Source organism: Solanum tuberosum, unplaced genomic scaffold (assembly GCF_000226075.1).
Source record: "Solanum tuberosum cultivar DM 1-3 516 R44 unplaced genomic scaffold, SolTub_3.0 scf00003, whole genome shotgun sequence".
In the NCBI taxonomy this organism is placed as follows: domain Eukaryota; kingdom Viridiplantae; phylum Streptophyta; class Magnoliopsida; order Solanales; family Solanaceae; genus Solanum; species Solanum tuberosum.
In genome coordinates this window covers 2,364,326-2,376,463 of record NW_006238929.1, presented here as the reverse complement: position 1 = coordinate 2,376,463, position 12,138 = coordinate 2,364,326, and the positions used below count along the sequence as shown (strand labels likewise).

Sequence of the window (12,138 nt, the reverse complement as noted above, 5' to 3'; positions counted from 1 at the left end):
ATTTCTCATTCACACCTTGCTAAACCCAACAATCCCCCACATGAATGGGGAATGGCTATTGTTAAAAACATATTCATGAAAAACTTGTGTGTCTTGTAAGTAAGGGTTAATCGCATTTGAATAAGTAGGTTTCCCCTTAAACTTTTCGTTGTGAACATATATCGGATATACTCGGTCAATCGGTATATTTGATATCTTTGAACCGTCGAGCTTTAGTGTATACCTAGACAACATAAGTCACACAATCAACCCTTGAACTGTTTTTGGTTCTCATTGTTTTGTTCGTTTCAGCCATGAACACATCTCGGTTAATAAGTGCTTAAAGAACTGGCCTTACCGGATTTTCCTTGAAGCGGCTTACACTTCACACTTACATAGGTGGTTTCTAACTGTGTTATCCCGTAGATACACTATTTGATATACCCTGTATCAAACTTAGAAACCATTAAAAAGTCCTTATGCCTTTATCCTGGTTACTGAACATTGTCTCATCATGAGAATGGACATAAAATAAATTTTGACAATGTTGAACCGTCATTTATGACTTTGTTTTATCTCCTTGAACCTAGATCTTGGGATCTCCAGTCTTCTAGGTAGAGTTACCGCCACTATGACTTGTTCTCGTCCATAGTCCCATTCCCGTCGATGATCTCTCAACTCCCTCTCTAGTTAGGCCTTTTGTAAGTGGATCCGACACATTATCCTTTGACTTTACATAGTCAATTGTGATAATTCCACTAGAGAGTAGTTGTCTAACAGAGTTATGTCTTCGTCTTATGTGACGAGACTTCCCGTTATACATAACGCTTCCAGCCCTTCCTATTGCAGCTTGACTATCGCAGTGTATGCATATAGGGGCCATTGGTTTGGGCCAAAACGGAATATCTTCTAAGAAATTCCGGAGCCATTCAGCTTCTTCACCTGCCTTGTCTAAGGCGATGAATTCTGACTCCATTGTAGAGCGAGCTATACATGTTTGTTTGGATGATTTCCAAGATATTGCTCCTCTACCAATAGTGAAAACATATCCACTCGTGGATTTCGTTTCATTTGACCCAGTAATCCAATTTGCATCACTATATCCTTCAAGAACTGCTGGATATTTGTTGTAATGCAAAGCATAGTTTTGAGTGTCTTCTAAGTACCCCAAAACTCTCTTCATTGCCAACCAATGACTTTGATTGAGATTACTTGTTTATCGACTCAGTTTACTTATAGCGCAGGCTATGTCTGGTCGTGTACAATTCATGACATACATCAAACTTCCCAATACTCTGGCGTAATCCAATTGAGACTGACTTTCACCTTTATTCTTAGCAAGATTAAGGTTTACATCAATTGGGGGTTTTGCCTTTTTGAAATTCAAATACTTGAACTTTTCAAGTACATTTTGAATATAATGAGATTGAGACAATGCTAGACCGTTAGGAGTTTTGTGAATCTTTATTCCCAATATTAAATCGGCTACTCCTAGATCTTTCATATCAAACTTACTAGCAAGCATACGCTTAGTAGCTTTTATATTGGCAATGTCCTTGCTCATTATCAGCATGTCATCCACATATAGGCATACAATGACTTCCTGATCCGTAGTGTCTTTAATGTAAACACATTTATCACACTCATTGATCTTAAATCCATTTGACAACATGGTTTGATCAAACTTTGCATGCCATTGTTTCGGTGCTTGTTTTAGTCCATAAAGTGACTTAACAAGTTTGCATACTTTCTTTTCTTTGCCGGGAACTACGAAGCCCTCAGGCTGTTCCATGTAGATTTCTTCCTCCAGCTCTCCATTTAAGAATGCGGTTTTCACATCCATTTGATGGATTTCAAGACCGTATACTGCAGCTAGGGCAATTAACATCCGAATTGATGTAATCCTAGTCACTGGCGAGTATGTGTCAAAATAATCAAGACCTTCTTTCTGTCTAAAGCCTTTGACAACAAGTCTTGCTTTATATTTGTCAATAGTTCCATCATCTTTCATCTTCTTTTTGAAGATCCATTTTGAACCCAAGGGTTTGTTCCCTGGAGGAAGATCAACTAACTCCTAGGTATGATTGCTTAAGATTGATTCAATCTCACTATTGACAACCTCCTTTCAAGAGGTTGAGTCGCTAGACAACATCGCTTCCTTGAATGTTTGAGGCTCACTTTCAAGAAGGAATGTTACAAAATCATATCCAAATGAAGTAGCTGTCCTTTGACGTTTACACTGCGCCTTGGACTCTCTTCATTGGTTTCATTCTCTTTTGGTTCTTCTCGAGGTTGTTTAGACCCTCCACTAGATGACTCAAGTCTAGTTTTATACGGATAGATATGTGCAAAAAATTCAGCATTATGTAGGGTCTCGCTGTGTCATTTTGACACTTTTTATATTTTCAAAATCGCATTTTAAGTGCGTACATCCAGATGCCTCTTATGTGGAAAAATAAACGAATTGGTATGTCACGTGGAAATTTTATTTTATTTTTAAAAATCTCAATTTTACTTTCTTTTTTTCTTTCTTCCAGATCTCAAACCCCATTCCCCCACCTCTTTTCTTCTTCTTCTTGCGTCTCCTTCCCCTTCATCTGTTCTTCTCCATCAAAAAGGCAAGAACATATGTTAGTTTACAAAGTAAAATACGTTTTGGAGAATAAGGGAAATCATACCAAATCGAAAAGTTTTTATATGACATTTAAAAGAAGATGATTTCTTGTGCTACTACGATTGGGATTTACAATGAAGGATATGTAAAATAAATTTCTTTTTTTTTTCATTGGAGGTTGTCCTTTATTTGTTTTTTATTCCTTGAAATCAATTTAATTTTCAATGGAGAAGGTAAGAATGTAAATCAATTTTTCCATTTGAAAGAAGTTAATTTCTTTTTTTGTTCCTTGAAATCGATTTTGTTTTTTAATATGAATCAAGATGCAAATTCGATTTTCAAAGAAGATGGAAGAATCAAAGAGTTTAAAAAAGTTGTGTGGTGATGGAGGATGGTAGAAGGTGGGGAAGATGGAAGGGAGAAAGCAAGGAAGAAGAAAATATTTTTAAAAAAATCAGAATATTTACAAAAAAAGTCTCTGACGCGCTCAAAATTCGTGTAGCACACGTACTGTGCTTAGTCAGCAAAAAGTGTCAAAATGACAAAGCGAGATCCTACATGAGGTGTCTAAAATGAACATCGCCCACTTGAGGTGCCTAAGTGAAAGTTGGTGCCAAGTTTAGGGGGCCACCGATGGGTTAGGCAAAAAACAAACTCCTTTTCTTATGATCTCATCGAATACTGTCCATGTCCTATCTTCCTTGAGAATTCTTTTCAGTGTAAGCCTTTTTTTTCTTCCTCTAACAGGGCCATGGATTTCAATGTATATTAGTAATGTAAGGGATTTAATACATATATTAGGATGATTAAAGACTTAATTACTCTTCAAAATCCTTTTTATATCTTTTCAATATTTATTGTGGAGAATATTTTTGTAAATTAATATTTTATGCAACATATGTAAATTTTAATCCACCAAATCAAGCAATGCATAAAAATTATTCATATATTCTTAATGCATGCATAACTAAGAACATTATTAATACACTCTATTGAACATTATTTTTATACATTCTATCAAATGACTCCATATTTTTTTGTACTCATGGCTACTTGTAATTTGATAGCAGAGAGAAACCGTGGCAGTGGGGTATAAATTATAAAATAGAGAATCAACTTGAGTTTTGTATTTATCGATAGTCAGTGGTGGAAGGGTAAAAAATGAGTCTAACTATAAGTAATCCATTCAGAATTTTAAGGATTGGACTCAAGATAATTTGAATTGAGTTTATTCTCAATCCATTCAAAGCTTAACCGAAATTAAGAGAATTTTCGATTAAGCCTAATTTAATCTTCAATTTCAACCCGTTTTAAGACTCTTTATTTATATTGAAAAGTAATGTATAAATGTCATAAATAGTCCCTTAACTCTAGGAGTAGATCTAAAATGGTCCCTTAACTATACACTTAACAGATTTAGTTTTTTAACTATTCAAAAACTTATCAGCTTTTGGTCCCTTAACTATAGGTTTTAGTCTCTTAATTATACACTTACCGGTTTTAGTTCTTTAAGTATTCAAAAACCTATCAGGTTTGGTCTTTGTCCATTTTTTAAATACAAATAACTTAGGTTTATATTAACGGAACCATGTCTCGAGAAATCAAATCCTTTAGCAATTGTTTCTGTTGTCTCTCTCTTCTACTTTTTCTTCAAATTAACTTATGCGAAGAACCTTAACCTCAACGATTTAAAATAAAATTCACGAGAAAAGAAAATATAAGTCATAATTTTATTCAACAGAGGATAAAATGAAGAATATTATTGCTACTAATAACTTGAATAAGCTGAACTTAATTATAAAAAGAAAAAAAATATTACTCGTTAAATCCAAACTTTGTACTCCAACGACTTTATTGAACAAAATTTGTTTAATTTTTCAGAAATTGAAATTTATAAAATGGTAGATTTGCAATTTTTTAAATAGATCAATTTTATTGTTCTATTCATGTTATTTTACGTAAAGAAATTTGAGTAAATTAAATAAAATCCGCAGTGATTAACATATTTAAGTGTGGATTCAAGTCATTTACAATAATTATATGCTTAATTTTATCCTCAATTGAATAAAATTAGGACTTATATCTTCTTTCATCATTAATTTTATTTTGAATCGTTGACGTTATTGTTTTTTTCATAAGAATAGTTTAAAAGAAAAAAGGGCGGGGCTAGTGGATAAGTATTTAGGGACGAGGGAGTAAATTTTTTTTTTTTTTTTTTTTTTTTGATTGAAGCAGTGTGACACGACCTTCCTGGATCCACACTGTTAAAATAACATTAATGCAAGTTTACCAACGAGCCTTTGTATATTTTACAATTACAATAGTACCGACCAGTCTTGGCTCTCTGTCTAATGTATCTATAAATAGAATAGGAACATCCCCACATTTGCAAATTGCAAGCATAACTAGTCTTCATTCCTCACTCTTTCATCTTCACACATACAGTAAGTAGCTATAAAGAAAGCATGATTGAATGTTTAGCTAGCTGGTTAACCCCCACAGTTCTCTTCTGTTTGTTGAATCTCATGATTGGAACTATTTTCATTACTTCAAATCTCAAAACTGATAAAAAACTCATCACCACAACAACTCCATCTCTGTTACATCGAGTCAACTCCTTTAATTTCTCTTTCCCTGAGAATCCATTTTTCTCCCATAACTCACAACTCGACCCTACTCCGTCTCTGCTACAACGGACAAAGTCCATCAAATTCTCTTTCTCACGGCCCGACCCAATTCCCCAATACGATGATGATCAAATTGAACCGCAGATAGAAGTGAGTCACGTGACAAGAAGTAAACCTGCCACGTGCACGGAGGTGAAAGTACAAACGAGGACGATATTGGTGAAATCGGCAAGTGAGAAGAAGATGCCGGTGGTGACGGAGATGGATTTGCGGCGACCGGCGACGACGAGGGAAAGAGTGACGTCGTCGTTAGGGGAAGATGAAGCAGTTGATAAGAAAGCTGATGATTTCATTAATAAGTTTAGGCAACAGTTGAAGTTACAGAGGCTTCATTCTATTCTTAGGTACAATCAAATGTTGAACAGAGGTGAACCATCCAATTAAATTCCCACAAACATACCCTTACTTTTTATCCTTTCTTTCCTGGGTCGATTTGAGTCGGTTATTAATATAAACATTTTTTAATTTGATTGTTAGTGATATCGGTTCGATTTGGTTCAATTATTAATCATATATAAAAATAGAGTAAATGTTATACTCAAAAGAGAAAAAAAACAATTCATTCAAAAGGAAATGAATTGAGTTCGTGCTATTTTGAACCTTAAAGTAATTCTTATATCAAAACTTTAATTATTATCTATTTTTAAAAATGTAAAACTAAATAAAATAAAGACTGGTTTACTTCATCGATTTGGCTTGTTTTTTTTATTTGATTTTTGTTTTGGATCGATTTTTATGAAAATACCCTACTTCTGTGTGTAAACTCCATGGATACCTTTCAACTTCTTCTTTACAAGTGAATGTATTAATTCTTGGCTTTTGAAATAAATTGAAATTATTGATAGAAGTTTATGCTTAAGTTTTGTATTAATATATTTGAATGTGCTTCGTTGTAAAAACTCAGAATGAAAGCAGCGAGAATCACCATTAATGGTGGATTCTAGAACCTACTGAACTCAAGATTAAGAGAGAGTTAATTGAGAAAGCATATTTCTCATTTCTGAAAATATGAAAACTGAATTAGAACTAGATACAGTGAGCTATATATATACAAACTGAAAACTAGAAAATATCTAACAACTAGGACAGCTGGCTAACAGAAAGCTAACTAACTACAAAACTGTTAACTAACTAATTCTGTGAAAGTAACACTGTTTAAACTAACTAACTAATTATGTATAAACTTATTAATCTCAACAGTTCTTTTCATATCTAACGTTGAAATTACTTATAAATTAGATCCTTCACTTCTAATCTTAAGATTATAGTTTGAGTTATCAAAATAGGAAAAATGGTAGCTCCCTGGTGGTTTAAGTGGTGTGAATAAACCAAACAAATAAAAAGATATAACAATTTAGGAAAATGCTATGTGGGTCTTTAGATAGATTATATGGACATTTATATGGTTCATTTTTGCTATTTTCTTTTCTGTTGTTTATCTCTCGTTTTTGGATTCATTTGGAGGAGATTTTTTTATTTTATTTTTTTGTTTACGACTTCTCTTTGCTTATTAATAAAAAAAAATAAAGCTATGGCTCAAATTGCTTTTAAAATGTGGGGTCTTTAATCTGTAAAATATTACAAAATGAGTTCCACACAAAAAGTAAATGAGGGAAATTAGATATAATATCTATTGGGTCAAAAGTTTTACTTAAAATGATCATTCGACTCATTTTATTCTACGTAGAGTGCAATTGCCCTTTCTTCTCTATGCCTATATCTATGTCGCTAAGGTTATATTCCATCGATGTATCTTTACTTGTCTATTATATACTTGTCCAATTTATAAAATTAATGAACAATTTACTATTTTGTGTCTATTTTATCTATGCTGTTAAATATTGTTCATTGTTTCAATATTTAGATGATTTATATTTTAATAAGGGTGATATGATAAAATTATCTCTATCATTTACTGTTTCTTAATTTTTGTGTCAAGTTAATAATGAACAACTATTATTGGATAGAGAGAGTAAATGTAACTCGCAGAAAAAAAACAAATGCATGCTCTATCAACAACAAATTCTCTTTATGATTATGCCACAACGAAATCAGAATATGAGCTTTCCATATCCAAAGTTTACCCCCTCTTTAAAAACTAGATACGGGATCGTGTGCTAATGCGAGCACGATACATGTTACTTTTTTAAAAATCTCAACTTATGTAATATTGGTTGAATTTGAATAGTCATTTAAATTTTTATATAATTTTTAAATTATTAATTATTGTGATTTATATTATTTTTTACATAGTTTTTGAATAATATATTGTTTCTTATGTCACAACAAATTTTGACACAGATTCAAGAGTCAACCAATTTTTTTTATGTGTAACGACCTATTAGGTCATTTTGAATAGTAGAACTATTTTGACTCTTTTCGTAAATTTTAAATTCTTATTTTGGACTATTAATTAATTATAGTTATATAATTAATGGGATAATTTTAAATAATTAACTTAATTAGTGATTATCTACTCTACAGTACATTGCATTTTCCTCCATTGTGTGACATATTTCACATTAATGATATTATTTTGAAATAATGTTAAAACAAAGATCATACCACTTGTGAAATTACACTTATTTTGTTATTGTTCTCAAGTCAAAGAAGGAAAAGGAAAGAAGAAACAAAAATGTTTAGTGTTTATCAATAACAACATAGATAACCACACCAAAAAGACTGCGGCATGCACAAAACAAGGTCTTTAGTATGTATTGCATCTTCAAGCGTATTATGTCCACTCCATATAAGCAGCATATGCTTGGTCACTTTAGTAGTATTCCTTAGTTCCCATCTCGTAAACGCATATAGTTTCACAGTGAAAAATGCAGAAAAGGTGACGAACAGAAATTCATATGGAATATTAACACTCAACCTATTATTTGTTTTATACTTTTATACACTTCTATCTAAATATGACGAACAGAAATTCATATGGAATATTAACACTCAACCTATTATTTGTTTTATACTTTTATACACTTCTATCTAAATATGACGAACAGAAATTCATATGGAATATTAACACTCAACCTATTATTTGTTTTATACTTTTATACACTTCTATCTAAATACGAAATTACTTATTTACAAATTAACTTTAGCGATTCATGCTTAGTCGTTCCTTGCAATCAATATTGCCAAAAAATTAGTATCCGTAGAAAATATCTTTGGGTAGTCAAAATTAACTGGGTTTAGGACTTTAGGCTTTCCAATTAGCCTAAAATTTTAGATAAAAGTATTAGGACTCTTGTTAGGACTCTTAGACTCTTATTAGGACTCTTAATTATGTGTAAGCATATCTGTACATGATTTCCTATATATATAGAAGTACAGAGGCAGGCACGTTGATTTGCTTCTGCTATTCACAAATATATTCTCATGGTATCAGATAGCCAGAAATTCATCTAATTTCTTCTCTACGACATGGCGTCTTCATCTTCCACTACACCAGTCATTCCTTCTAGCGTCACTACTATTCCAAGTTCAAGTCTTCCTTCAAGTGTTCCTTCTAGCGTTATTGCTATTCCAGGTTTAATTTTTCCTTCTAGCGTCAGTACTATTGCAGGTTCAAGTTTTCCTTTCTTTGGTCTGCCTCCTCCCGTTAGCATAGATTCTCAGACTCTACCAAATTTCAATTCTGTTGCTGCTCTTGCTACCCCTAATGTCACCAATTTAGTGACCATTAAGATAGGTTTTGTGGAGGACTACCTCACATGGCGCACTCAGTTCACCTCTCTACTACTTTCCCACGAGCTTATGGGGTTCGTTGATGGCTCAATTCCGCACCCTTCTCCTCTTCTTGGTGATGCATCTGGCAATCACCAACCAAATCCTCTCTATCGCTCTTGGATAAAAATTGATCAAAGTGTCCGTTCTTGGTTATTCACAACACTATCTCGTGACGTTCTTCTTGATGTTCATCTACTGGCCTTCATCTATCTCAGAAAAAATATGTATCTGATTTATTGCTTAAGTTTCATATGCATACTTGCAAGCCCGTTCATACCCCTTTTGCTTCTCGAACTTCCCTTTCACTTGTGAATGGTGAGTTGCTTTCAGATCCTACTGAATATCGGAGCATGGTAGGTGTACTTCAATATTTAACTTTGACTAGGCCTGATATTGCTTATGCTGTAAGTGTTGTTTCTCAATTTATGCATGCTCCTCGTACCACTCATCTGCACTCGGTGAAGCGTATTTTTAGGTACTTGCAAGGTACTATTACACATGGTCTTTTTATGAGCGCATCATCATCCACGTCTACAATGGTGGCCTATTCTGATGCTGATTGGGCTGGCTGCCCAGATAGTCGGCGTTCCACTACTGGATTTGCAGTATTTTTGGGATCTAATCTTATCTCTTGGCGTGCGAAGAAGCAACCTACTGTCTCTAGATCTTCTACTGAAGCCGAATATAGAGCTATTGCCTACACTGTTGCTGAAACCACTTGGATTCAACATGTTCTTTCTGAGCTTGGTGTATATCTCCGTGAACTAGTTTGTGTAATTAGCTCTATGTATATGACTCGCAATCCAGTGTTTCATGATCGGTCCAAACATATTGATGTGGATTTTCACTATGTTCGTGATAAAGTCGCTCAAGGAGATCTTGTTGTAGAATATGTGCCAACTCGATTGCAGTTTGCTGATATTTTTACAAAAGGATTATCATCGTCTCAGTTTTCTTTTTTGCGTGACAATCTGTCTGTCAATTCTGCCCGTTCAGATTGAGGGGGCGTATTAGGACTCTTGTTAGGACTCTTAGACTTTTATTAGGACTCTTAATTATGTGTAAGCATATCTGTACATGATTTCATATATATATATAGAAGTACAGAGGCAGGCACGTTGATTTGCTTCTGCTATTCACAAATATATTCTCAAAAAGAAAGCTAGATATTTCATGAAAAATTCAAAAATATCGTCCAATTACAAATTAACACAAACCTAAACCTAAATAACAGTAATAACACCAAAAGGCCAAATAAAAAAGGAAAACCAAGGGAAAACTTACCTATACAAGGAACCCACATAAACTAGGCAGGGAAGAGCAATCGTTTAGGAAAAAAAGAATACTCTTGAAGATTTGTGAAGAAGACAATTGATTCTAACTACAACAATATGAAATTAGTAGAGATAGTGAGGGCATTAGATGAGTTAAATGAGGTAGTTCAACCCTTTATTCACAAAGTACAAAAGGCAACAACAGAAAAAAGAACAAAATGTCAAAAATATCCTTAAAACAGCTGGTTAAGCCAAGATTTTTTTTGATCATACAAAAGAAAGTGTCCAACCTGAAAAGGATTACTATACAAGAACAATAATGCTAAAAATAAGGAAAAACTTAGAAATACCCTTAATCTAGGGTAAAGAAATCCTAAAAATAAGGAAAAACTCAGAAATACCCTTAATCTAGGGTAAACAAAGAGTTCAGCGTCCTTTCTATATAAGGAAGTAAAGTAATACTCCTTCTGTCCATTTTTATTTGTCAGATATATTAAAAATAGTTGTCCAAAATTAATTGTCAATTTAAACAATCAAGAAACAATTAATCACCTTTTTTCAATTGTACCCTTAATAATTACGTAACTACTGATTTCAAAAAGTACTGGCCATTTTAAACTTACAAGGCTACTTTAATGTGAAAAAAAGTTATTTCTGCAGTTTTCAAAAGTACAAGCCATTTTAAAGTTACAAGAACATATTAAATAATGCCCTTAGTTAGCTTAAGTAAGTAATCTATAAATTACGTACAATTTTAGAAGAAACATTAGATTATATTTTTATAAACATGGACACCAAAACTCAAGTTAAAATTTCAACAAATACTAAAATTAATGATTCCATTAAAGTTGAGGATTCCTTGAAGGTAGTTGAAGTTCAATTTCAAAAGAAGAGGTTGGTGATGACTACAACTTAAATGTTGTTGATGATGGATTGGATTTGAACAAGTTTTTATTTGAAGGAGAAGAAGCATTTGAAAATGAAGAGTACTCCAACAAACATTCTGGACAATGTTAAAAATATTGTTTCCAAAATTTTATTAAGATTAATTACTCTTCATTACTAATTGACTCAAAAAATAGAGACTTCAAGGTGTGTTGCCTTTATAAATTTATGAAGTTGCTTTGTTAGTGTATGCTAAAATCATTTTCACTTTACATGTAGGTATTTTCATTAGATATTCAAATTAATGCGATCAAAATCAGAATATTGTCATTATTTTTGTCTTTGTCATTATCTCTTAAAATGAATGCAACGAAAATCAGAATATTTTCATTCTTTGTATTACGACTCAATTCACAAACTACAATTTTGTTTTCATATTCGTCAATCACCAATATTCAATCAATATTCTCATACAAAAACATGAATTCACTCCTCAATTGTGAAGATCTAATTAATAAATTACCATCATTACCCAAACACTTAGGAACTAATTTCTCCCTAAATGATTGAGTACTTCATATACCAATTCAGAATTACATTTCAATTGAGAAGGAAGTTGACCCTCTATTTCTAACATAGATTTCTTCATATAGGGAATTTTATACTTATGAGAACCTCTTCTTCGCATAATTTCTACCATGCATGATTGCAATGTTAGAAAATACGATTCAACATCACTGTAGAAAACTCTTCGCATGCCTTCACAACGGCATTGATAAGTTCTCAATAGATTATAGTTCCTCCTTATGCTGTAAGAACTGAATAGCACCAAAGAATCCAAGATCTAGAATATTTAGATATGGAGAATTTGGAGGTTGCCACATCAAGCAGATATCAAATCCATCTTCTGTAGCCGCTCAACGAAATTCTTCATCATCATAATTGATATGTGTTCTTGCATTAT

At 32.8% G+C, this 12,138-nt stretch overlaps 1 protein-coding gene across 1 annotated transcript; it reads left to right on the top strand.

The window, feature by feature from the left end:
- The first annotated feature begins 4,954 nt into the window (after positions 1-4,954).
- LOC102602872 (uncharacterized) lies at positions 4,955-5,692 on the top strand. The gene has a single exon (XM_006338125.2). It carries the CDS (start codon positions 5,059-5,061, stop codon positions 5,662-5,664), a length of 606 nt encoding a protein of 201 aa, XP_006338187.1. The 5' UTR covers positions 4,955-5,058; the 3' UTR covers positions 5,665-5,692.
- The last annotated feature ends 6,446 nt before the right edge of the window (positions 5,693-12,138 follow it).

What these genes read in the sequence shown, in the direction of transcription:
- LOC102602872 (XM_006338125.2), top strand. Translation starts at nt 5,059, where the DNA reads ATGATTGAATGTTTAGCTAGCTGGTTAACCCCCACAGTTCTCTTCTGT.